Source organism: Bombina bombina, chromosome 1 (genome assembly GCF_027579735.1).
Source record: "Bombina bombina isolate aBomBom1 chromosome 1, aBomBom1.pri, whole genome shotgun sequence".
Classification (NCBI taxonomy): domain Eukaryota; kingdom Metazoa; phylum Chordata; class Amphibia; order Anura; family Bombinatoridae; genus Bombina; species Bombina bombina.
Window position 1 is genome coordinate 1,107,767,849 of NC_069499.1, and position 27,792 is coordinate 1,107,795,640.

The 27,792-nt window shown below is 38.9% G+C and overlaps 2 protein-coding genes across 2 annotated transcripts in view; one reads left to right on the forward strand and one right to left on the reverse strand.

The window, feature by feature from the left end:
* Nucleotides 1–272: 272 nt before the first annotated feature.
* On the forward strand, nucleotides 273–10,893 carry PRR15L (proline rich 15 like). The gene is made up of 2 exons (XM_053697586.1): nucleotides 273–898; nucleotides 2,225–10,893. Exon 2 carries the CDS (start codon nucleotides 2,241–2,243, stop codon nucleotides 2,559–2,561), a length of 321 nt encoding a protein of 106 aa, XP_053553561.1. The 5' UTR covers nucleotides 273–898; nucleotides 2,225–2,240; the 3' UTR covers nucleotides 2,562–10,893.
* Nucleotides 10,894–11,030: 137 nt separating this feature from the next.
* PNPO (pyridoxamine 5'-phosphate oxidase) overlaps nucleotides 11,031–27,792 on the reverse strand; it is a 28,756-nt gene continuing 11,994 nt past the window's right edge. The window contains exons 2-7 of the mRNA XM_053697574.1: nucleotides 19,612–19,736; nucleotides 19,316–19,415; nucleotides 19,169–19,222; nucleotides 12,944–13,072; nucleotides 12,757–12,827; nucleotides 11,031–11,475 (exon numbers count right to left, since the gene is read on the reverse strand). Of these exons, the coding sequence (XP_053553549.1) occupies nucleotides 11,310–11,475; nucleotides 12,757–12,827; nucleotides 12,944–13,072; nucleotides 19,169–19,222; nucleotides 19,316–19,415; nucleotides 19,612–19,736 (645 nt within the window). The 3' untranslated portion in view covers nucleotides 11,031–11,309. The remainder of the gene's footprint in view (nucleotides 11,476–12,756; nucleotides 12,828–12,943; nucleotides 13,073–19,168; nucleotides 19,223–19,315; nucleotides 19,416–19,611; nucleotides 19,737–27,792) is intronic.

Below are 27,792 nucleotides of genomic sequence, written 5' to 3' on the forward strand. Positions count from 1 at the left end.
CACTAAAACTAGGAAGGGCTGCCATACATAGGCACAATGCCAGGGACAGAAAGGGGACAGCACCACACTGACAATGTACAGCAGCTACCTATAAATCCATAAATATCTGTAGTCACAATATATAGCACCAGCTTTACTTTTAGCTGCATGAAATATATAAGATGTGTGCACATCAGTCAATGTTTTCCCTGCAGTACATTCCTGTGGTACTCTGTCACCTGCTGATCTATATTACAATGTGACAGGTGTGTCCTTCTATAAATATTCATGGCCCAGTTCCTGCTCTCTCCTGTTTGTTGAGTTGGGAGGGTCAGGTTTAACCTTCACAGACAGAGGAAGGGATACCTGTACCTGGCAGAGTGTGACACACCTGTATAGATGAGAAAGGAAGTAATACCTGTACTTGGCAGACAGACATTACCACAGAGGAGAGATACCTGTACATAATGAGGATAGACCGACCAATATAAAGTAAAAGCTTTAAAAAAAAAAAAAAAAAAAAAGGAAAAAAACAAACAACAGATATTGAGAGACACCTGTACCTGGCTGAAAGAGACCAGCACAAGAGAGAGACACCTGCACTTGTCAGAAAAAAAGGTACACTTGTATAAGTGAGGAAGAAACAACAGTAACTGTCAGATGCAGAGCACAGAAAGAGACACTTGTACCTAACAAGAAGAGATCAATACAGAGGGAAAAGGAACAAGCAACTATGTGCCTCACAAGATAAACATTTGTAACTAGGTAACCAGTGGAGTAAAGGTAACAAGTGGATTTACAAGGCTCCTGTCTGGGAGAGAGTCCAGTGCTGAACAAGGGTAAAGCACTTGTGCTCTCCCTGGGAATGTGACACAACCCTTGAGGGATTTAGACACACAGAGGAGACCACGGTATATAGGTGAGTGTGGAACTTGCATATATTTATTCCAAGCCTCCCCCAACTGGTCCTACAACCCATCTCTAATATTCTTATCACATATTGTTTCTATACTGATTTGCCAATCTATTTTCTCTCTCTCTCTCTACACATATATTCGTATTGCTGGTTCTTTTTTTCAAGCACATATTTATAACATATTGTTTCTATTACCCAAAATGTAAAAGACATCTCTACTATATTTTGTGAAGCTTATATATCAGTACATGTAAGTTACTTCATTTTTAAGGAAAAGCCTACGTAGGATAAAAATGTAAGCAGTCTTATTAACCATACAAAGCCAACAAATATAAGGTAAAGGTGTATTTATGTATGCAGTGTTCTCCTCAGGACCTTATTAGCGGGTGCACAACCACGGCTGATTTTACTGACCACGTGGCTAAAATTTTAGCCAATATTAAGCTAAAATTAGCTAATAAATTTATTGCACAATTGATCATTAAATATATTTTATATTAAATTATGCAATTAATTTGTGCTTTGTATAACAGAAAATTATATATTAAACTGCCCCCAACCGGCAGGCAAAATTGTGTGTGTGTATATATATATATATATATATATATATATATATACTGTATATATATCAAAAACAGGGACTGCACTCACTGGATTACTAAAAACTCACTTCATTTAATAAAACATGGTGACGTTTCATAGTTCACAACCCCTTCCTCAGACCAATTATATATATGTATATATATATATATATATATGTATATAATCAGGCCGATGAAAGGGTGCACTCTCCAGGAATTTCCACAATCGTCACCTTTAATTATGTAATGTTTCAGGGTTTTACCCCCTTCGTCGGACACGAAAATATGATTGTCATATTTTTGTGTCTAATGAAGGGGGTAAAACGTGAAACGTTATGTAATTAAAGGTGACTATTGTGGAAATTCCTGGAGACTGCATCCTTTCATTGTCCTGATTATTTTACTTTTGGAAGCACCCTGGGTAGTTGGACAAAGGAATCGTGAGTGCTGGCTTTTTCAATATGATTGTGTGTGTGTATATATATATATATATATATATATATATATAAAACATATTTTTATATTTGAAAGAAAACATGTATTTTCAGGGAAAAAATATATTTAATAAATACATCTATTTATCACTTATCTTGGGCTCTTTCTGTTTCCTTTATTCTTTACCTTTCCTTCTCTAGGCATATGACTTTCTTAGGGATTAAATAAGATTGAGATCTTTAGATAGGCAAATTGAAGGGCCTATTTGTATAACTATTCAAAATATATGTTTTTATGTTTCTCTGTACTGCAGTTTCTCCTCCATCTCAATGGCAGACTCCTCTCATAGCTGGTGGAAGCTCACCTTTCTACGCAAAAAGAAATCTTGCCCCAAGGTTGTGTATGAGTCAGTGGTGGAGCATGCGGGAACTGAGAAGGGAGCAGAGGGGAACACAGATGACAGTAACTACACTGCACGGCTAGAGAAAATCGTGGACAAAACCACCAAGGGTAAACATGTCAAGGTGTCCAATTCTGGACGATTCAAGGAAAGAAACAGAGTCCGACCATCTCTTAATGACAATCCAGCACTATACACAGAGTCCCCTGCAGGGCAACAAGGGCAGCCAAACTCACAGGGTATACACTGAACTTACCCAACTTGTGTTTTTATCTTCAAATAGAGCAGTAAGGCACTATAATTTCTTTATGGTTTTCTGAGACCAGCACTGGACAATTAAGCATGAAGACATGCTACTCACTCCAAGTAGGGCAAGAGTACTCTGATGTCAAATAAGACTTTAGGATTCCGTGTTAGTTCATTGAGCTTACAGTGATAAAATTAAGCATCAGGATATGCAAACTGCTCCCCATAGTAAAGTACTGGAATACTCAGATTTTTATCCAAGCCACAGGGAAATATGACATTGGTCACTCAGGATGTGCACGGACTCCCTCACTCCCTCCAAGCTTTGTATAAATCCCATTGATCTCGACAAGGTAGCTGGTACCTCCCTTGTTTTATGTCTGAATTTTATATAGAAAATAAGTGTGTATCACACTGGAGGAAATACTAAGATTTCAAGAAAAAGATCTAAATCTCCTGCAAAGGTTCTCTGGCGCATTTTGGGCCTGACTCCAGTCTAAATATTTGTAGATATCTCAATTTACCAACACCTGATAATGGCAAGGACATTTGTACGTGACTTTTTACACGTATATGTGACTATAATGCACAGATACCATATCTGAACTATTGTGCTTTTGCTCAAGATATTTTCATGTATGCAGATACAATTCTACATAGTGTATACAGTATGTCAATGCACTCTATGGATCCACAATATCTATGATAGTAATTGTTTGTATTTAGTACTCTATTCATGATCTATACATTCTGTATGTAATCAAACTTTTGTTTGACTTTCATAGTTTGTATTCTATGTCAAACACTACAATCTCTATATTGTACACATGCAAGTGGGGTGTAAATTATTATATGTGACTAGACATCATATCCCAGATCATGTTCCAGTTGTAAACTTCCAGTTGTAAACACTGAACCCAAATTTTTCCTTTCATGATTCAGACAGAGCATGAAATTTTAAGCAACTTTCTAATTTACTCCTATTATCAAATTTTCTTCATTCTCTTGGTATCTTTATTTGAAAAGCAATAATGTAAGTTTAGCTACCGGCCCATTTTTGTTGAACAACCTGGGTTGTTCTTGCTGATTGGTGGATAAATTCACCCACCAATAAACAATTGCTGTCCAGGGTCTGAACCAAAAATTGACTGGCTCCTTAGTTTAGATGCCTTCTTTTTCAAATAAAGATAGCAAGAGAATGAAGAAAAATTGATAATAGGAGTAAATTAGAAAGTTGCTTAAAAACGAAAAAATTTGGGTTCAGTGTCCCTTTAAGGTCTATGAATATTTTTGCTGACACCACCAGTCAAAATGACAGTAAAGTCAAAATTAAACTTTCATGGTTTTCAGAGCATATAGTTTTGAACAACTTTCCAATTTACTTATATTATCAAAGTTACATTCTCTTGGTATTCTTTGTTGAAGGAGCAGATATCCACTACTGGGAGTTAGCCACCAATCACCAGCTAGCGAGGCACTGCTCTTCAACAAAGGACACCAAAAGAACAAAGCAATTAAATTAAAAAGTGATCTATCTAAATATTTAATGTCTACTGTTCTTTGAAGTTTAATATGAATACTATCTGTCCTGTGTATTTATAACATTTCCTTTAATTTGCACAGATTTTTCTCTCCATGGAACTTGTATGTTAAGTTGACCCTGAATCACAAAATAGTGATATTTAAAGCCATTAATACATACTTGTTTTCTGTGTAAGGGTATTAGACTTCCTTAATTGTTTGCTTAGCTCTTCAAACTGGAACACACGCCGATAGGGTTGCCACCTCGACCATGTTTTCCTGGACACTTATGAGTTACACATGCTGCAGGGTGTGCAGGAAGGAACATGAATAGTGCTGTCCAGTATCACTAATTGTGTGCAGTTCAGGGGTGCAATACATGTTCCTCCCTGCACACCCTGCAGCGTGTGTAACTCATAAGTGTCCAGGAAAACAGGGATGAGGTAGCAACCTTACACGCCGCACAAATGTTCTTCACAAACACCTGTTGAAGTTGATTGAATAGATTGTTGTTGATGAGTAATGTTAAAAAAATCTTAAAATAATAAAGGCTACTAATACTCTTGCAACAACAAAAAAATAGAATTATAAAAGCATCTTGCTGGGTTGATGTTTTTAATTATATTTCTATTGAATAGCAGAAAAAAATCTAGTTAAAGGGACATGAAACCCACAATTTTTCTTTTTTTCTTTCATGGTTCAGGTAGAGGCCTCCCTAACAGGCCACATTTTGAGGATATCTGAACTGAACTGGAGCACAGGAGATAAGTAAACATGGTTATTTTACCTGCTCTCACCCAAGGTAATCCTGAAAGCCTGGCCTGTTTGGGAGGCCTATGGACAGATTTGAAAACCAGTGAGCTAGAGCACATAATTTAAAACAACTTTACAATTTACTTTAATTGTGAAACGTGCTTCCTTCTCTTTGTATGTTTTGTTGAAGAAGGATCAATGCACTACTGGGAGCTAGCTAAAAACATCAGGTGTACCAATTACAATAGGCATATTTGTGCAGTCACCAATTAGCACCTAGCTCCCAGTAGGGCATTGCTGTTCTGAGCCTACCTAGGTATTTCTTTCATGTCCCTTTAACAAGAAGCCATACTGTGTATTCTTGGTCTAAAGTGACCCCATCTTTCTTTGTGGCCATTTGATCTGTGACATTTTGCTGCATGCAATATGCCATCTTCTAGCATGGCCATGTGATGTGTGCGCTGGACACATCATGGTCTGACTGTATAGCTTTATTTTATATACTGCCTGACCATTTGATCCTCCATGACTGTTTGTGAGGCATCTTCCTGAATGTCTGCTTTGGTATGTGAGGCATATTCCTGTTTCCATTTAATCTGTGCTTATAGACAAGTCGCTTGTGCGCCATGTTGATGCATTAACAATTTAATGTACCTAGGTGAAAACCTAGTGTCATAATGCAGTTGTAAATGTAACAACTGGTAGTAATAAGATAAAAATTCCCAATAAGGTTCATGAACATGTTTGTTATTACTATGAGTCGTTAATGGGGCATAGAACCGCAAAAAGAAAATGCTCCAATATGTTGGAGCATTTTCTTTTTGCAGAATTGCTTGACTTATACTTAAAGAGACAGTAAAGTCAAAATTACATTTTCATAAATCAAAGAATATGATTTTAAATAACTTTGCATTTGACTTCTGTTATTTTTTTTTTTTTTTTATATTTTTATTTGAGGTTCATTTCAAGGCATACAACAGCATAGAAGAAATTATTATGTCACATGAAGTAAAATATCAGGTAACATTGTGTACATATAACAAAATGGGAGAGTGACAAATTTGGTAACAAATATATCATATGAAACATCATAAAAATGAGAAGCCTGTCTATCTAGAAAGCTCATGAATGACATCAAAGGCCTTCAAAAGTAGAAGAAAAGTGCAAAATAACAGAAGGTAAATTTAAACATAGGAGATCACTTTTGGATCCCAAATGATAACCCTCTTTTTTTTATATATATAATAGTAAAAGCTTTGAATGGAGCAGCATTTAACCCCTACAGCCATTAGTAGAAGGTTTACATTCATTTTAACTAAGACCCCCTTTAGAATAACTAGAACTACTCGGGGGGATATTAGGGGCTCCTGTACAATATATAATCTCTCACAGGTCATACTATGGATGAAATAACTATAGCTAATAAGCAGTGTTTAAGGTAGGTGTATGGGTGAGTGTGCCTGGATGAATCAGATGAGTAAAATAGTATATATTAGGAAGGGGTATTGATGTTTACTAACTGATATTAATATAATAGCAGACATATTTTGGGTTTAAGTAAATAATATACTGAAATAAGATAGTACTAGATGACTGAGTACATTTGTTGCCCGTGAAAGTTGATATAGTTATGCAGCAATTTGAGATTAGATGTTAAAATTTGGGGAGTTAAATACATAGTAAAAGGTTCTATCTCGACCCAGCTGTGTATATATCCTTACCAATTTTCAAGACAAGTCAGTAACCTATTTCCAGTCATATGGTGCACCCAGTATCAATAGAACAGAATAAACTTCCCTCAATCAAATAAAGAGGATCTATAAGGCACATAGGTCCACCTTAGGAATGGGTCCCATATAGCAGTTAAATATTCACATTAAGTGAGATATTCCTATTTAATTCTATCAAATTAAAGTGAGCAGAATATTTTGTTATTCCAGTCTCCAGGAAAACAGAATGTTAACAATCATGTAAGTGGGATCTACAGGAGTATTCCCGGTAATGGTCTACAAAAATGGTGTTATAGCCGTTATGAATGTCTAACAGAAAATGAGCATGTTTAAGCTACAAGGTGTATGGGAATAGCTCCCCAGTAAGGATATGGATATAGTTATAAAGAAATATTGCTACATATAATATATAATGAACTTGTGCTGTATAAAGAAAACCCCCACAAAAGTCTATCATGGAATAGCATGGAAAAAAAAGTTCAATGTCTGACATATATTGCAAACTGGTAATGGTCATACTGTCCTTTATCAATGCTTATTCAATATTTTGGGACTATTTAGCAGATTATCCCACTACAGACTTTATGATCCCAACAGTCTGTAATGTCTGCTTTTGCCATTGTGCATACTGGAATAATGACTGTCTGGTCATGTTGACGAGATACCTGGGAGAATTATGCCCAGGCATTACCAAAGGGCTTTTGGTCTCAGTGTATGACAGATCCACAGTTCTCTGGTGCCACTCAGTGGCATCGCGGCTCATGCCGTCGGCTCGAGAAGCCTTCTCAAACATAGTATGGACCTTTATGTCGCATCTGTGCCTCCTGGCCCTAGTCTTGGAGTTGCGATCACCGCTGGAATAAAATGTCTCCAGGGAACTCGAGATCTCAGCTCTCAGCCGAGTAAGCCAGCTCTGTTATTTAATCTGCCTTGTTCTAATGGTATCCTTTGTTGACGACCATACCTAGGGAGGCTCAGGAGCAGCAACGCACTACTAAGAGCTAGATGGTAATGGTTGTGGCTGCAGCTAGCCCCAGTAAAGAAATGTTGCTCCTTCACCAAAGGACACCAAGAGAATGAAGCACATTTGATAATATAAGTAAATTGTATGCTCCAACTTAATCATGAAATAAAAAATAGTTTCATATCTTTAAAAACATAATTAAATTCTGCTCCAGAGCTGCAATACACTACTGAGAGCTCACTTTTTAAAAAAGCAAATGTATGTATCCTCTTTGGCAACATGGCACTACTGGGAGCTAGCTGGTGATTGGTGGATACTCACATTTATCTAGTGAGCCAATGACAAACAAATGTGTGTAGCCACCAATAACCAGCTAGCTCCCAGTAGTGCCTTGCTGCTGCTGAGGATACATACATATGCTATTCAACAAAGGACATCAAGAGGAAAAAGTCAATTTGATAATAGAAGTGAAAGTAAAAGTGTCTTAAAGTTCTATCCTGTATTATCATGTAAGTCTTTATCATCTTCCTATGTGACCACTTAATCAATGTGCTCACTTCAGCTGATGTTCTTGTCTGTGTACTATCTTCCTATGTGATCACATTGACCAGTTTAATAATGTGTTATTTTTAAAGCATGACCATTTCCATCTAGTAATTTGCCATTTCATTTTGTGGGACACGACCTTGTTTAAATCTGTGTGCTAAATTACACCATGTTCTGTGCATTATGTTTCTTAAAGCGACAGTCAAATCAAAATTAAACTTTGATGATTCAGATAGGGCATGCAAATTTTAACAACTTTCAAATGTACTTTTATCATCAAATTTGCTTTGTTCTCTTGGTGTTCTTTCTTGAAAGCTAGACCTAGGCAGACTCAAACTGATTTCTGAACAGTTAAAGGCTACCACTTATGTCTGTGAATTTTGACAGTTTATCACAGCTGATAGTGTTAATTTGTCTGTCAAAAGAACTGAAATAAGGGGGCAGTTTGCAGAGGCTTAGATACCCCAAGGCAGAACATAGAGTGATCTGAGATGTCATCCCAGAAAATGCAGCATGTCTGCAGAAAGAACAGCACTTGAATTTTTCAGCGCTGCTCCACATTAGGCTGTTCTTTTTAAACAAAGCTGTTCTCTGGCTGCATTGTATAAGTTTTCCTTAACACAGTGCATCCAGAGCAAAGTGCTGTTTGAAGACAACAGTCAAATATGCAGTAGTGCTGCAAAGCAGCAGTGCATTGATTGTTTGGCTCTCCGATTTTTGCAAGCTCGTTCCCTAGCTTTTCACAGTCTGCAAAGCTGTTTTTCTCTGACTGTAAGAGGTTTGTATTAGCAATGCACCTTTTTTATTACTACATTTCTATGTTAGACTAAGAGGAAAGGAAACAAATTAATTCAAGAGACATTTTATAATTACTTTTTTTTGTCTGCAGCTAATTTGTAATTCAATTTTATTTCATTTAAAAATGACCTGCAGAAAAATATTCACTAAAAAAATTTCATCGCACAAAGTGAAAAAAGTTCTGTCTCTGGGCTTAGATACAAGGTAATCACAGAGGTAAAAAGTGTATTAATATAACAGTGTTGGTTATGAAAAACTGGGGAATGGGTAATAAAAGGATTATGTATCTTTTTAAACAGTAACATTTTTCAAGTAGACTGTCCCTTTAATGGCATTTTGTGCCTCTCCTCCTGTGTTGCACCTCACTTGGTTACATTCTTCATATGCAGAGCTTTGGCTTGTGAGTCTATACCGCCTCTTCATGTGCATCACTTTAGTGTTTGTTGTGCCAGCTGTGGGAATAACCTTGTATACCACTTACCATAGAAATCTGTGCTATTTGAGCAACTTTCCTATCTTTTCTTTAACATTTATCTTGCTTCTTTGATACGTTGCATGTTATGACCCCATTTTCTGTGTGCCACAATATTTTATTTGCCTTGTTACTTTGTGCCAACTGTTGGTTTGCTCCTTGGTGCTATTGTCCCCTTCAAAAACGACTCCTGTTTCTGTAAAAACTTTATTCATCTGCTTTTTCTGCTTGTACTTTGAGGTTATTCTGCACTGACATGTGTAACCTACTGATCAGTGACAGATCTATATAAAAAATGAAGTTTATAATACTCAGGCAGGTTTATTTCTGCACAATATTCAAATAGTAGTAAAACAAGACCTAACTGCATCTTCTATATAAATACCCCCCACCATCCTTTACTCACCCTGGAATGGAAAGAGGACTGTGATAAACTCAAATTAATAGGAAGTTTAGGCAAAACAGGATTTCCAAATTTAAAAACAAAACAAAAAAAAGTAATCAAAGATGTAAAGTCAGCTAGACTATTACCATGAAGAGATAATCAGACCGGCAACAAACAAATATAAATCAAACACTAGGCAGCAGTTGCCAGCAATTTCACAGATTCTGGAATTCAGGAGAATTTAAGACTTTTGTGTTGTAATGATATAGATTATTAGCCAAGTCTTAACGTTTTTAAAATAAGTTAACGTCCTTTTCACTACATTTATTTTTCAACAGCCAAACTCCACCTTTGCCTTATTTGGAGGAGCAAATCTTGGCTTTAGTACACAGACAACTAGGCTAGCCATGGCCATAAAGTTAGTATACAATGCTTTGCTTTGTAGTTATTATGTGATAAATCCAATTAGGGAAAGGTATGTAGTAGGGTTAGCCTTGATATGCTGCATTTCAAGTTCTGAGAATTAGTAATGGTTCAATGTTCAGAGCTAAATTACAAGAAAAAGAGACAAAATAAATAATGGAAATATATTGCAAAGTAGTTCATTCTGCCTAACTAAAAATTTTATATAAAAATCTTAAGGTGTTTACCGTCCCTTTGAACATCTGTTAACTAAAGTCTTTGCTTCCTGTATACAAATATAGTTTGCCTAGATACTTCACACTAATATAAGAAGTGTTAACAAAATGCCTTTTAAACATAAAAAAATATATTTTACAACTATATTTTGCATGTTCTTTACGGTACGTGTGCCTCACCTATGTGCCAGCTTTGTTCGAAACCCTCTCCTCATTGAGGTCACCCTCTTAGGTGATCACAATCATAACGCATTTTTAAAGAACACTTTATTTTAATTGATGTGACAAAGTTTATTTTGAATTGTTTCCACAGTGCTTCCTGCATATCATCTACCTACCTACCTGTGTGACATTAGTCTATCATTTTTTAAAAGCAGGTCATGGGTGCAGCCACTCCTCTGCACGCGTTTATTGCTGTCATATTCTGCTTGCTTTATATTTGCACAAGGTGTTCCTTGTGATTCATGTGTCATCCTTACTTGTCACGTCCACTCTAACACAACATTAAAAATCATGATCTTGAAAATTTCAGCCGTAGGCTCATTTTCTCTTTATATATACACAGGTTAAATGACATGATTTCACTTTGCTTGTTACTATGATCCCCACATGTGCCAAGACTGAACAACTCTTGTAAAACTCCATGCTTCTCAAGTAACTCATAACTTCCTGTTTAAAATGACATCATTTATTAACAATTTACAACATATTATTAATAACACTATATGTGTCCTGATTTACTAGTTTTCTCCCACTTATCATTAATTAATATACATTCCATAACATCAGATTACAGTATCAGACATAATACTCATAGTAGGGCAGCAGTGGCTCAGTTTCAATGAAGGATGTTGGCATAAAGAAATTGATCACACACTTAATGAAATGGAGGTAGAGGTGTTTAGTGGGAGTATTTCAATTTTATAATAGCCCCGTCCCTTATGTTCAGGGTGCAAGGCGTTCATAAACCCACCCATCTTCCCCAGGCTGGGTCCATGGACTTAGCTCTGTTTCTTCTCCTTGTGGTCGTCGAAAGACAATGCGGTCATGCAGGCGATTGGTCTGACCTTGCCAGAACTCCATTACAGAAGGGCGTACAATGTAACCTCCCCTTTGAAGTGAGTAAAGATATCTTAAGTAAGGTACCAACTTTTCAATGGAGAAAAAAATAACTTTGACATTGCCTTAAATGGATAGTCTAGTCAAAATTAAACTTTCATGATTCAGATGGAGCATGCAATTTTAAAAAACTTTCTAATTTACCACTATTATCAATTTTTCTTCAGTCCCTTGGTATCTTTATTTAAAAAAGCAGGAATGTACGCTTATGAGCCAGACAATTTTGGTTCAGCGCATTGGGTAGCTCTTGCTGATTGGTGTCTAAATTGCATGCTCTGAATCATGGTTAGTGGAGTATATAGATGGCGCAGGTCTGGATAATATTATAGCAATCACGGTGGAAAATTCCACTAGATGAAAGAAAAGATGACTTAACCAGTGTATTAAGATCAACTTCTATGTGTGCAGTATACTCACTCCATATAATATGGATGATCAGCCGATACGTGCAGAATTGGACCCACTTGTGTGCTTTAGTTTTCAACCAAAACTGGGAAGAGATATATAGAGGCTCCAATCAGTGTAAAATAATTCACTTGCAGATATATTTTGTAGTAACTTACTCCAGTAGATACCAGAATCCAGCGATGTTACAGCAACAACAATAGAAAAGACACTGTGTGTCAAGATAAAAAATGAACTTTATTGTTAAGCTCATCTCAACGCGTTTCAACGTTTGGAACGTCTTTATCAAGAGCAAATTTAAAATCAAAGGAGATGTGTGCTTGATTTTAAATTTGCTCTTGATAAAGACGTTCCAAATTGTTGTTGCTGTAACATCGCTGGATTCTGGTATCTACTGGAGTAAGTTACTACAAAATATATCTGCAAGTGAATTATTTTACACTGATTGGAGCCTCTATATATCTCTTCCCAGCTTTGATTGAAAACTAAAGCACACAAGTGGGTCCAATTCTGCACGTATCGGCTGATCATCCATATTATATGGAGTGAGTATACTGCACACATAGAAGTTGATCTTAATACACTGGTTAAGTCATCTTTTCTTTCATCTAGTGGAATTTTCCACCGTGATTGCTATAATATTATCCAGACCTGCGCCATCTATATACTCCACTATCTATATTGCTCAGTCTTTTGGGAGAGGCTGTAAGGAAGCAGCGGTCTACACTTTGAGGAGAGTATTGTTTCTCTTTGCCATCTGTGCATGATTACTGTATATAACATCTTACTATAATCTGCATTTGTATTGTATATCTATCTGAATCATGAATGTTTAATTTTGACTAGGACTATCCCTTTAAGCACTTACCATGCGGACGGTCTGGTTACTTCTTTATCTTTGTATTCAGCCTCAAGCTCTGCATTCTTCTTACGTAGATACTGAAAAAAACAAAAATGATGACAGTCTAGTAAAGGCTGAAAATGACAGATGGGATGGCTCAATGCATCAAAACCATTAACATAAAGTCGAGTCTATGTTGTCTTGGCAATCTAACCTCTCGATTGGGGATCACACTGCTTTGCTTGCTTACAACTGCTCCAATCTGACTGCTTTTAGGACGAGACTGGAAGTAATTGTCAGATTCTTGGTCAGAAAGGTGTTCCACAGTGCCTTCAATACGAACCTAGAAAAAAACATAATTTATGCTTACCTGATAAATTTATTTCTCTTGTAGTGTATCCAGTCCACGGATCATCCATTACTTGTGGGATATTCTCCTTCCCAACAGGAAGTTGCAAGAGGATCACCCACAGCAGAGCTGCTATATAGCTCCTCCCCTCACTGCCATATCCAGTCATTCGACCGAAACAAGACGAGAAAGGAGAAACCATAGGGTGCAGTGGTGACTGTAGTTTAATTAAAATTTAGACCTGCCTTAAAAGGACAGGGCGGGCCGTGGACTGGATACACTACAAGAGAAATAAATTTATCAGGTAAGCATAAATTATGTTTTCTCTTGTTAAGTGTATCCAGTCCACGGATCATCCATTACTTGTGGGATACCAATACCAAAGCTAAAGTACACGGATGATGGGAGGGACAAGGCAGGAACTTAAACGGAAGGAACCACTGCCTGTAGAACCTTTCTCCCAAAAACAGCCTCCGAAGAAGCAAAAGTGTCAAATTTGTAAAATTTTGAAAAGGTGTGAAGCAAAGACCAAGTCGCAGCCTTGCAAATCTGTTCAACAGAGGCCTCATTTTTAAAGGCCCAGGTGGAAGCCACAGCTCTAGTAGAATGAGCTGTAATCCTTTCAGGGGGCTGCTGTTCAGCAGTCTCATAGGCTAAGCGTATTATGCTCCGAAGCCAAAAGGAGAGAGAGGTTGCCGAAGCTTTTTGACCTCTCCTCTGTCCAGAGTAAACAACAAACAGGGCAGATGTTTGACGAAAATCTTTAGTAGCCTGTAAGTAAAATTTCAAGGCACGGACTACGTCCAGATTATGCAAAAGACGTTCCTTCTTTGAAGAAGGATTAGGACACAATGATGGAACAACAATCTCTTGATTGATATTCCTGTTAGAAACCACCTTAGGTAAAAACCCAGGTTTGGTACGCAGAACTACCTTGTCTGAATGAAAAATCAGATAAGGAGAATCACAATGTAAGGCAGATAACTCAGAGACTCTTCGAGCCGAGGAAATAGCCATCAAAAACAGAACTTTCCAAGATAAAAGTTTAATATTAATGGAATGAAGGGGTTCAAACGGAACTCCCTGAAGAACTTTAAGAACCAAGTTTAAACTCCACGGGGGAGCAACAGTTTTAGACACAGGCTTAATCCTAACCAAAGCCTGACAAAATGCCTGGACGTCTGGAACTTCTGCCAGACGCTTGTGCAAAAGAATAGACAGAGCAGAGATCTGTCCTTTTAAAGAACTAGCTGATAAGCCTTTGTCCAAACCCTCTTGGAGAAAGGACAATATCCTAGGAATCCTAACCTTACTCCATGAGTAACTCTTGGATTCACACCAATAAAGATATTTACGCCATATCTTATGGTAGATTTTCCTGGTGACAGGCTTCCGAGCCTGTATTAAGGTATCAATGACTGACTCGGAGAAGCCACGCCTTGATAGAATCAAGCGTTCAATCTCCATGCAGTCAGTCTCAGAGAAATTAGATTTGGATGATTGAAAGGACCTTGTATTAGAAGGTCCTGCCTCAGAGGCAGAGTCCTTGGTGGAAGAGATGACATGTCCACTAGGTCTGCATACCAGGTCCTGCGTGGCCACGCAGGCGCTATCAGAATCACTGATGCTCTCTCCTGTTTGATTTTGGCAATCAGTCGAGGGAGCAGAGGAAACGGTGGAAACACATAGGCCAGGTTGAAGAACCAAGGAGCTGCTAGAGCATCTATCAGCGTTGCTCCCGGATCCCTGGACCTGGATCCGTAACAAGGAAGCTTGACGCCATGAGATCCAGTTCTGGTTTGCCCCAACGATGGACCAGTTGAGCAAACACCTCCGGATGGAGTTCCTACTCCCCCGGATGAAAAGTCTGACGACTTAGAAAATCCGCCTCCCAGTTCTCTACGCCTGGGATGTGGATCGCTGACAGGTGGCAAGAGTGAGACTCTGCCCAGCGAATTATCTTTGAGACTTCTAACATCGCTAGGGAACTCCTGGTTCCCCCTTGATGGTTGATGTAAGCCACAGTCGTGATGTTGTCCAACTGAAATCTGATGAACCTCAGTGTTGCTAACTGAGGCCAAGCTAGAAGAGAATTGAATATTGCTCTTAACTCCAGAATATTTATTGGGAGGAGTTTCTCCTCCTGAGTCCACGATCCCTGAGCCTTCAGCGAGTTCCAGACTGCGCCCCAACCTAGAAGGCTGGCATCTGTTGTTACAATCGTCCAATCTGGCCTGCGAAAGGTCATACCCTTGGACAGATGGACCCGAGAAAGCCACCAGAGAAGAGAATCTCTGGTCTCTTGATCCAGATTTAGTAGAGGGGACAAATCTGAGTAATCCCCATTCCACTGACTTAGCATGCATAATTGCAGCGGTCTGAGATGCAGGCGCGCAAATGGCACTATGTCCATTGCCGCTACCATTTAGCCGATTACTTCCATGCACTGAGCCACTGACGGGCGTGGAATGGAATGAAGGACACGGCAAGCATTTAGAAGTTTTGATAACCTGGACTCCGTCAGGTAAATTTTCATCTCTACAGAATCTATAAGAGTCCCTAGGAAGGAGACTCTTGTGAGTGGTGATAGAGAACTCTTTTCCACGTTCACTTTCCACCCATGCGACCTCAGAAATGCCAGAACTATCTCTGTATGAGACTTGGCAATTTGAAAGCTTGACGCCTGTATCAGGATGTCGTCTAGATACGGAGCCACCGCTATGCCTCGCGGTCTTAGAACCGCCAGAAGTGAGCCCTGAACCTTTGTAAAAATTTTCGGGGCAGTGGCCAACCCGAAGGGAAGAGCTACAAATTGGTAATGCCTGTCTAGAAAGGCAAACCTTAGGAACCAATGATGATCTTTGTGAATCGGTATGTGAAGGTAGGCATCCTTTAAGTCCACTGTGGTCATGTACTGACCCTCTTGGATCATGGGTAGGATGGTCCGAATAGTTTCCATTTTGAATGATGGAACTCTGAGGAATTTGTTTAAGATCTTTAGATCCAAGATTGGTCTTAAGGTTCCCTCTTTCTTGGGAACCACAAACAGATTTGAATAAAATCCCTGTCCTTGTTCCGTCCGCGGAACTGGATGGATCACTCCCATTACTAGGAGGTCTTGCACACAGCTTAGGAATGCCTCTTTCTTTATCTGGTTTGCTGATAACCTTGAAAGATGAAATCTCCCTTGTGGAGGAGAAGCTTTGAAGTCCAGAAGATATCCCTGAGATATGATCTCCAACGCCCAGGGATCCTGAAATCTCTTGCCCACGCCTGGGCGAAGAGAGAAAGTCTGCCCCCCACTAGATCCGTTTCCGGATAGGGGGCCGTTCCTTCATGCTGTCTTTGGGCAGCAGCAGGCTTTCTGGCCTGCTTGCCCTTGTTCCAGGACTGGCTAGGTTTCCAGGCCTGTCTGGAATGAGCAACAGTTCCCTCTTGTTTTGAAGCGGAGGAAGTTGATGCTGCTCCTGCCTTTAAATTTCGAAAGGCACGAAAATTAGACTGTTTGGCCTTTGATTTGGCCCTGTCCTGAGGAAGGGTATGACCCTTGCCTCCAGTAATGTCAGAAATAATTTCCTTCAAGCCAGGCCCGAATAAGGTCTGCCCCTTGAAAGGAATGTTGAGTAATTTAGACTTCGAAGTCACGTCAGCTGACCAGGATTTAAGCCATAGCGCCCTACGCGCCTGGATGGCGAATCCGGAATTCTTAGCCGTTAGTTTAGTCAAATGAACAATGGCATCAGAAACAAATGAGTTAGCTAGCTTAAGCATTCTAAGCTTGTCAATAATTTCATTCAATGGAGCTGTCTGGATGGCCTCTTCCAGGGCCTCAAACCAGAATGCCGCCGCAGCAGTGACAGGCGCAATGCATGCAAGGGGCTGTAAAATAAAACCTTGTTGAATAAACATTTTCTTAAGGTAACCCTCCAATTTTTTATCCATTGGATCTGAAAAAGCACAACTGTCCTCAACCGGGATAGTGGTACGCTTTGCTAAAGTAGAAACTGCTCCCTCCACCTTAGGGACCGTCTGCTATAAGTCCCGTGTAGTGGCGTCTATTGGAAACATTTTTCTAAATATAGGAGGTGGGGAAAAGGGCACACCGGGTCTATCCCACTCCTTGCTAATAACTTCTGTAAGTCTTTTAGGTATAAGAAAAACGTCAGTACACACCGGCACCGCATAGTATCTATCCAGCCTACACAATTTCTCTTGAATTGCAACTGTGTTACAGTCATTCAGAGCAGCTAATACCTCCCCAAGCAATACACGGAGGTTCTCAAGCTTAAATTTAAAATTAGAAATCTCTGAATCAGGTTTCCCCGAGTCAGAGATGTCACCCACAGACTGAAGCTCTCCGTCCTCATGTTCTGCATACTGTGACGCAGTATCAGACATGGCTCTAACAGCATTTGCGCGCTCTGTATCTCTCCTAACCCCAGAGCTATTGCGCTTGCCTCTTAATTCAGGCAATCTAGATAATACCTCTGACAGGGTATTATTCATGATTGCAGTCATGTCCTGCAAGGTAATCGCTATGGGCGTCACTGATGTAATTGGCGCCATATTAGCGTGCGTCCCCTGAGCGGGAGGTGAAGGGTCTGACACGTGGGGAGAGTTAGTCGGCATAACTTCCCCCTCGACAGAACCCTCTGGTGATAATTCTTTTATAAAGACTGATCTTTACTGTTTAAGGTGAAATCAATACATTTAGTACACATTCTCCTATGGGGCTCCACCATGGCTTTCAAACATAATGAACAAGTAGGTTCCTCTGTGTCAGACATGTTTAAACAGACTAGCAATGAGACTAGCAAGCTTGGAAAACACTTTAAAACAAGTTTACAAGCAATATAAAAAACGTTACTGCGCCTTTAAGAAACACAAATTTTTCCAAATTTTTAAATAAAAGTGAAAAAATGCAGTTACACTAACGAAATTTTTACAGTGTATGTAATAAGTTAGCAGAGCATTGCACCCACTTGCAAATGGATGATTAACCTCTTAATACCAAAAACGGAATAACAAATGACAAAAACGTTTTTTAAACAGTCACAACAACTGCCACAGCTCTACTGTGGCTTTTTACCTCCCTCAATACGACTTTTTGAAGCCTTTTGAGCCCTTCAGAGAAGTCCTGGATCATGCAGGAAGAAGCTGGATGTCTGTGTCTGTAATTTTTGCTGTGCAAAAAAACTCTAAAATAGGCCCCTCCCACTCATATTACACCAGTGGGAAGCCTCAGGGAACTGTTTCTAGGCAAAATTCAAGCCAGCCATGTGGAAAAAACTAGGCCCCAATAAGTTTTATCACCAAACATATGTAAAAAAACGATTAAACATGCCAGCAAACGTTTTAAAATACACTTTTATAAGAGTATGTATCTCTATTAATAAGCCTGATACCAGTCGCTATCACTGCATTTAAGGCTTTACTTACATTACTTCGGTATCAGCAGCATTTTCTAGCAAATTCCATCCCTAGAAAAATATTTTAACTGCACATACCTTATTACAGGAAAACCTGCACGCTATTCCCCCTCTGAAGTTACCTCACTCCTCAGAATATGTGAGAACAGCAAAGGATCTTAGTTACTTCTGCTAAGATCATAGAAAACGCAGGCAGAGTCTTCTTCTAAATACTGCCTGAGATAAACAGTACACTCCGGTACCATTTAAACATAACAAACTTTTGATTGAAGAAATAAACTAAGTATAAAACACCACAGTCCTCTTACAACCTCCATCTTAGTTGAGAGTTGCAAGAGAATGACTGGATATGGCAGTGAGGGGAGGAGCTATATAGCAGCTCTGCTGTGGGTGATCCTCTTGCAACTTCCTGTTGGGAAGGAGAATATCCCACAAGTAATGGATGATCCGTGGACTGGATACACTTAACAAGAGAAAACAAAAACCTTTACCATAAAAATGTATTTATTATGTGGTCTGCTAAATACCACATAAAAGAGCGGATTAATGCAGACACATGAAAAGGGATAACAATATGTTTTTGACCAAGAAGGGTGGTGAGAGATAAAAATACTAGGGATATCCGCTTCTTACATGGATCTATGTCCTCACACATTCTCACCTGACGATTAAACGGCTCCCAAAAGAATAGGAGGGATGCCACAGGGTTAGACTCCTGAAGAGACATAGGAAGACAAAATTGTACATTTCTATATAGATGCCAATATTAGATCATTTTTTCCCTCCTTTTATAAAAAGAAATGCTTACAAGCTCAATCCCTTTTCTGCTATCTCCGTTGGTATAAAACCGGAAGCCATCTTGGCCAAACCCTTTCAGAAGCACCATGCGAGCGGACGGCTTCCCATCCCTGCAGAGAATGAGAGGCAGTGTACAGGGCAAGTAGTACAATGGCCATGGTGTGAAAATAAAAATGTAAGAGCTGCTTGTATGAAAGGTGGAGGCTGAGAGAGATTTTGTTATAAAGAGACACTAAATATTGTTCAAGGAGATAGGTTGAGGTGTGGGGAAGTTATAAAAGGAGAAGCTAAGGGATGTGTCAGTACCTGGTAGCTGTTGCCAGACACATGGCATTGGGCTCTGCAATAGCTGGGCACTGTGCAACCTCCTGGAACCATGCAGTGAACTGGTTGATTGGATTGTGGGAGACCAAGTGACATTCCTCAAAGGCCTGAAGGATTAAATGTCCAGGACGTAAGGCAGAAAAAAAAGCAACACCACCCAGTAAGCATAACAAAATTATGAAGTAGATGTGGAGGAAAGGTATAACACAAATTATGTTAAAGCAGAATAAATGACTCATAATTTACATGCAAATTCATAAAGGTAGAAAATTCAGCACCAAGCAATTCACATATAGTAATTTGTTGCCCCATGTGTAGCTATTGTGTTATAGAGCTCATGCTCAGAAATTCCTAAGCGTGGTTGGTACTGAATCATCACTGACATTAATTGGCTCATTCTCTGAACTTTATGTAGAATAACATATATAGATAGTATACATATGAAGCTGCTTTGTACATTGTTTTTTAAATAGTGTATTTTTCATACATTAAAGGGACATAATACTCATATGCTAAATCACTTGAAACTGATGCAGTAGAGCTGTAAAAGGCTGACAGGAAAATATCACCTGAGCATCTCTATGTAAAAAAAGGAAGATATTTTACCTCACAATCTCCTCAGCTCAGTAGAGTAAGTTCTGTGTAAAAGTTATACTTCAGTTACTTCCCAGCTGCAGGTAAAAAAAATAATAAAAAAAAATATGAAGAAATGAACTGCAGTCAATCAGCATCAACAGTGCTGAGGTCATGAACTCTTTTACTGTGATCTCATGAGATTTGACTTAACTCTCATGAGATTTCATTGTAAACTTCCTTAAACTGAATAGGGAAATAACATGAGAGTGCACAAGCCTCAATCCCTTAGCTGTCCCGGGACACACATACTGATTTGCTGCTTAGAAGTCCTTTACAATGAGATGTGGCTACTGAGGACATTTTGAGGTAAAATATCTTTTTTTTTACATAGAGAAATTCAGGTGATATTTTCTAGTCAGCTTTTTACAGCTATGCTGCATCACTTTCAAGTGTTTCAACATTTGGGTATCATGGCCCTTTAAACTTGTTTGTAGAAGATCCACATTTCAGTCTTTTAGTGACTTTTTATGAAATGCTCAGTAAAAATAAATTTTCCACCGGAGTTTAACTTATTTTCACCTAATAAAATACAGTTACTCCGTTTAGAGCTGTTTCGCCTAACGCTACATTTTCTGGAACACTATGTGAGGTGTTGTATGTATGTATGTATGTATGTATGTGTATATATATATATATATATATATATATATATATATATAAAGTTAGATCATAACTGCATTATTTATAAGTTGACTATTTCCTTTTATGAACAATCAAAAACAAATACTTATAAAGACTATATTGAAAATACAGGTCCCAAAGTAGAAACTCGATGCAACAAAAGTGAACACACCTGTGATCACTGACACACAAGTTAGATCATTGAAACAAAACTGAATATACCTGTGATTTTCAAATAGCCTAATGAAAATGGTTATAAACTGACCTGTGAACAAAAGAACTTTCTCAGTTTTGGACCTATGTGGTGTGTCTATCTGCAAGTCTTCCTCATGACTTCACATGGAAAAAATTTGCCAGAGGAATTGAAAATCTGATTGCGAGACTTCACAAAGATGGAAGAGGATACAGGATGACCAACTAAAAATCATTTGAAACACAGTTGCAGCAGTAATCAGGAGGTATAGCATGAGCTATAGCAGGGTTCTTCAAACTTTTTTTCCCAAGACCCAGTTTAATGATACCACATACCTTCGCGACCCAATTTATATTTTTGTTCTGAAAGTTGATAAAGTAATTTGCAAGATACCAGCAACGTTTGGCAAAGTGACTAAAATGTCTGCGTACTTTAATCCTGATTGTAGTCAAATGTGAAAGTGTTGTAAAAGTTAATAACACACACACTCTCATACAACAAACACACCACACACTCTCATACAACAAACACACTATACACAAACTCATACAACAAACACACCACACACACACACTCTCATACAACACACACACACACACACATCCCACACACTGTCATAAAACAAACACCACACACACACAACACACACCACACTCTCACACAAAAAAAACACCACACACACACACACACATCACACAACCACTCTCATACACCACACACACACTGTCATACACCACACACTCCCATACAACACACTAATCACACACACTGTAATACAACACACACTCTCATACATCACAAACACGAAATTTCCTCTCAAATTACAGCTGCACATATATGACGGTGTCAGACCTGTGTGTCCATACAAGGTGCTAAGATACAGAGGGAATATGATGTTCAGCTACATAATAAACTCTTTATTGTATGTGTGTGTGTGTGTGTGTGTGTGTGTGTATGTATGTATGCATATATATATATATATATATACATATACATACATACACACACACACATATACACCATATATATATATATATATATATAATTATTCATATAAATTAAGATATTTATCTAATTTTTACAAAACACACATCCCACACACTGTCCTACAACACACTCTTACAACACACACACACACACATCACACATGATTCTCATACACCACACACACTGTCATACAAACACACACACATCCCACACCCTCTCACACAGCACACCACACTCTCATACACCACACACACACACAATTCTCAAACACCACACACACTCTCATATAACACACACACCAAACACTGTCATAGATTACACACACTCAATTTCCTCTCAAATCACAGCTGCACATATATGACGGTGTCAGACCTGTGTGTCCATACAAGGTGCTAAGCTACAGAGGGAATAAGATTTTCAGCTACATAATAAACTCTTTATTTTGTGTGTGTGTGTATGTGTATGTATATATATATATATATATATATATATATATACACACACACACACACACATATATACATATACACATACACCGTACATGTATATATATATATATATATATATATATATATAAAAATGATTCATATAAATTAAGATATTTATCTAATTTTAAAGATCTGAAATCCTGGGGTGTCTCTCAGACAAAGTGTGCTGTGTATTTGTCAATCAGGAGCATCTGCCAGGATGACCAGACTCACCTGGGTACTTTGTGAGCAGTAACTGTTACCTGCCCCTCTGATATCTTGATACCTTGAGATTCTAGATATCACGTTTACAGTAAAAGACCTCACTTCACCTGAGTGCAGCCGCTTATACTAGTAATAAATATTGTGGTAGTGTGAAACTATCAAACAATTAATCTAGTTCCCATATTAATGGCTTCCACTTAAACCAAAAATCTCCTTTCATATGACTTGACATCTTCCTCAAACCATATTGGCTTCAAATGCAAAATTAACTGCTGTATACAAATCTAAAACGTATTCTAATATATCACCTGCAAAGCTATGGATTGCCAAAAAATTTCAACAGATTCAGCATAAAACATCCCTAGCATGTTACCTACCTTTCTGCCTAAGGGAATCAACATCAACAGAATTATCAATTTCAGACAAAAAAAAATAAAATTAAAACTACTTTACTAATAAAGTCAAGATGTGACACACACACTGCAGTTTGTGGCGTTGGCTGACACACTATGCTGCACAGGCCTCAGACAGCCAAGTGGTTACTACATTTCATAGTAATCTTGGTTGGTTGTGCGGATCTGCTGGGTGTTGGGCTCAGAGGACCCTTGAGTCTGTGAAGCCTGCATATGTCCATAATGAGAGAAACACATTTGGGTGGCCAGAAACCACAGCCGGATCACAGGCTCTAGCACACAGCGACCTCTGCCACCACCACCCTGGAGTGTTCTGTGACCATGACTATCAGCACATTGTAAGAGAAGGAAATGGCTGTGACACAGCCATTTCCTTCTCTCACAATGTGCTGATAGTCATGGTCACAGAACACTCCAGGGTGGCGGTGGCAGAGGCCCACCCCCCCAGTGGCGATCTTCACTTTCACTTACTTGTTAAAAATCCATTATCTTTATCCCCATAAAAACTCTAGGTCTGACTACTGCATGGCTGCACTGCCATGGTAGGTTTGCACTGAATAGTACTGCTGCTCCTAGCCTGCACTTTGAATAGCGCACACACTCAGGTCAGCTGATATTCAAGTAAAAAAAAACAAAACATCCCCTTAAAAACTCCAGATCTGCTTATTGCGTGCACTGTTATCCTGTGGGCCTCCTGTCCCGGATCTTTCTGATGTCCTGCTGGGCATCTCCAACAGATTTACAGGCAGAATTACAGTGACCACCATTCACTGCCGCTTGTAGAAAGATGTGCACGCTGGCGAGCCAGTAAACACAATGTTGCGACCCAGTAATGGGTTGCAACCCGTGGTTTGAAGAACGCTGAGCTATAGTACCACTAATCAGAACAGCAGTGGCCATCCTCCTAAAATGACGCCACAGACAGTGCGCTACTTGCACATCTTGCTCTGAAAAACAGACAGTAAAGTGCTTCAAACAGAGAGAGGGAGAAAAAAACCCCAACAAAACAACAACATATTAATATAATAATAATAAATAATTCATTGTGTAACCCATTTACAAATCTAGACAAGTCAGAAGACTTGCTTTTCCCACAGAAACTCTCTAAATAAATTGTTTCCAATGCAGCAAAGGATTCTGGGCAAGATATCTAAATGAGGTTCACAATGACTCACTTTTTTACTTTTAGGCTGCTTTTCATGGCAGACTTTACTTTACATCATAGCATCGCCATATTACACAGCTTTTAAGCTTAGCTAGGGTGAGTACAGTGATTCAAACCAATCTGAGGACAGCTGTTTTGTGGTTTTTGCCACTCATCAGCTGGGAGTAGGTTGAATCACTGCTCAGTAAAGTTGATTTCTGGGCGAAATACAACAATTAAAATTATGGGGAGGCGAAAAGTGAGTTTAAAATCCTCCACTAAATACAAATGGAGAGAAAATAACTCATTGTGTAACCCATTTACAAATCTAGACAAGTCAGAAGACTTGCTTTTCCCACAGAAAATCTCTATATTTTGTCACTCACTTTTCGCCTCCCCATAATTTTAAATTGTTGTATATATATATATATATATATATATATATGGGGTTGTTGCTTCCCTTGTTCAGAGAAGAATTGCCTGGTATTTCGGCGCTGGACTGTCATTGGGCAGGACTAGACTGATATGCTACAGGATATTTTTTCTCTGTGAAGGGGCATAGTGTGCAAAAAGAATGCGCACCCCGAGTTGCAATTTAAATGAACAGGCATGGAAGTTATTCTAGCTTTTGTTCTATCTCAGGAGTGCTGTTCTCCTTCTCTTTTTTCACATTTATGTAAATTACTCTTGGGTCTCCCTAAGAGTAATGGGTAAGCCAGACGTGGAGCCCGTGCACACATGCCCTTAGAGTGATACAACTGCACCTCACTGACGAGGCCCACAGAAGGCCGAAACGATCGTCTGGGGTTGTTGCTTCCCTTGTTCAGAGAAGAATTGCCTGGCATTTCGGCGCTGAACTGTCATTGGGCAGGACCAGACTGATATGCTACAGGATATTTTTTCTCTGTGAAGGGGCATAGTGTACAAAAAGAACGCGCACCCTGAGTTGCAATTTAAATGAACAGGCATGGAAGTCATTCTAGCTTTTGTTCTATCTCAGGAGTGCTGTTCTCTTTCTCTTATATATATATTTTTGCACACAGCAAAAATGACCACACAGTGATTGAAGGAGAAAAAGGTGAATGTACTAATACTGACACAAGGAGATGATCCTTTTTCCAACTCAGTAATTCTGTTTTTGAATTTTCTTTATTTTTTCCTGACATTTTGTTGTTACATCGTTCGCTTGGATGTTATAAGTTGCACTGAGTAATTAAAACTTGATAAACAAAAAAATGTGTCTGTCTTTATTTCAGGCTGCAAAGCAACAAAATTTGATTATTTTCAGGGGGGGGGGGGGGAGGGGTGATTCTTTTCAATACCCACTGTATATAGTGCCATAAAATTCGAACTACAGGAGTTGTCCACAGTGCCTAACCTTACTAGCTAAACACGCCAAAACACAAACTGCCAAAAATTATTCGAAATTCGGTACCTTAAAATTGCAATATTATGCTCAACAACACACAAGGAAGCCACACAATCTCTGATTTAAAGGGACAGTACACTGTAAAATTGTTTTTCCATAAATGTATTTTATATGACTTGTTATACCAACTGCAGAGTATAAAATATTTGAGAAATTGCATTTTCGGGTTTATTTGTGTATCTGAAGTAGCTGGTTTTGTGCTTTGAAACCACAGCCTATTACAATGGGTTGAGCTTCAGGTAATATCAGATCTCATTATGTTATCACTTTTATGTACACAGACTTGCTTCCTTATCTTATATTTGTCTGGAACACCAAAGCTCAATACATAGAGAGAACAATGGAAAATTATCATTTTATTACTTAACTATCATGCCCCCACTGAGGGTGTAATCTCTTCTGCTGATTGTGTTTACTTAGGCTTGTCAATAGCATATACGCCAGTATCAAAACTTTCAGTATAGGTTGGGAAACCACAAGCTAAATCAGCTATTTCAAATGCTGAAATAGGAGTAAAGGAGCTACTTGCAACCAATTTAATACACTCTAGCAGGTAAAAAGGATCATTGTGAATAATTTAAAGGGGAGAAAGTTTTTGGGTGAACTGTCCATTTAAGGGGGAGTAAAGTTAAAATTGAAAATACAAGGGTGGAGGGCGTTTCTAGACCTGGCCATGATAAATCACATTCCTCCGGCAGCTCTGAAATTGATGTGGATACTATATTGAAAATCACTCAAATCCTACAGAAGCCAACATCCACAGATCATACATGGGTTTTACAACTTCTAGCCTTCTAGCTGAGTGGCGCCATATCAATATTTAAGTGTCCCTGATCTACTAGACCAGAGCTGAAGAGACGTCGGCCTACCACTATTATTAACTAACCCCCCCACCCCTGAGAACGGGGGTAAACCAGTTCAGTATGGCTACGCTTAATAGGGAGGAATTCCACGTCATACTGTGCACCCTTCTTTGTAACATGGAGCAACAAATTACTCATAGCTTTGACGATCTTAAATCACTAATAAAGCATGGAGATTGTGTGAGCCCCTCTATTACAGTCACAGGCCGGAATCCTTTACACTGACGGGCAACCAGCTAACTGTAACAGTAGAAGTGCAAAACGTCCTACTTACAGAGGAACGCCTACTGAAAACAGAGGTATAACTATAGAAAGCAAGATCGATCATCATGATATAGATGTAGCTACCTTATCCCTAAGCTGCCCACACACTTGGAGAGCTGCTGTACCTGCCAAAACCATGATACGACAGACCGGAGCTCATATCTGGCTGAGTGATGGGGACTTTGTCTCGAAGTCTCTTTGGGGGGATGCGGCCGAACCCCTTGAGGGCATCTTGAACTTACCCTGCTGCCTTGTGTTGGAGCAGTTGGCTGCCCCGGACGTGTTGTGGAGTGAAGATTCTATAGACCTGAACGGAACTATCATCCTAGCAGCCTGGTATTACAATCTTTCATCTCAGAGGACTTTACCAGCTTCAGACCTATTGCAAGATCTTTGATTAGATGGACATTGAAGCATCTTGAATCCTAAAGTCTTACAAATTGCAAACGGAACTGATTTAAGGCAGAATTATATGTATGCTCCAAGCTCTACTATCCCAATAGGAGTGGGGTGAAACTTTAATGCTCTAAAGCATGGCGAGTGGTAATACATACTTCTTACAACATAATTAGTTCAGCCATTTTTTTTGGCCCTTAACACAGTTTGTAATGTTGTTGATCCCAAGTTTATGTCCCTTCTCTTTGACCATTGACTCCAACATTTCATGCTCTTGCTAATGTATTGCTCATTATTTTGGGGGTATCGTAGTCATTCCTGAAAGCATGGGTGTTATACAGCATCCCTAATGTAACTTGCAAATTTCTTTAGCTCACCTATTTCCTATGCCAGGGTCACAGATCGCTATGTCAGTTTTGTTTGTACTTTATTATTGTGTAATATTTATTCAGTATGCTTTACCTAGGTAGACCTAACAACAACCAAATTTGTGCCAACTTATAATATCATTGGAAGGAGATGAGG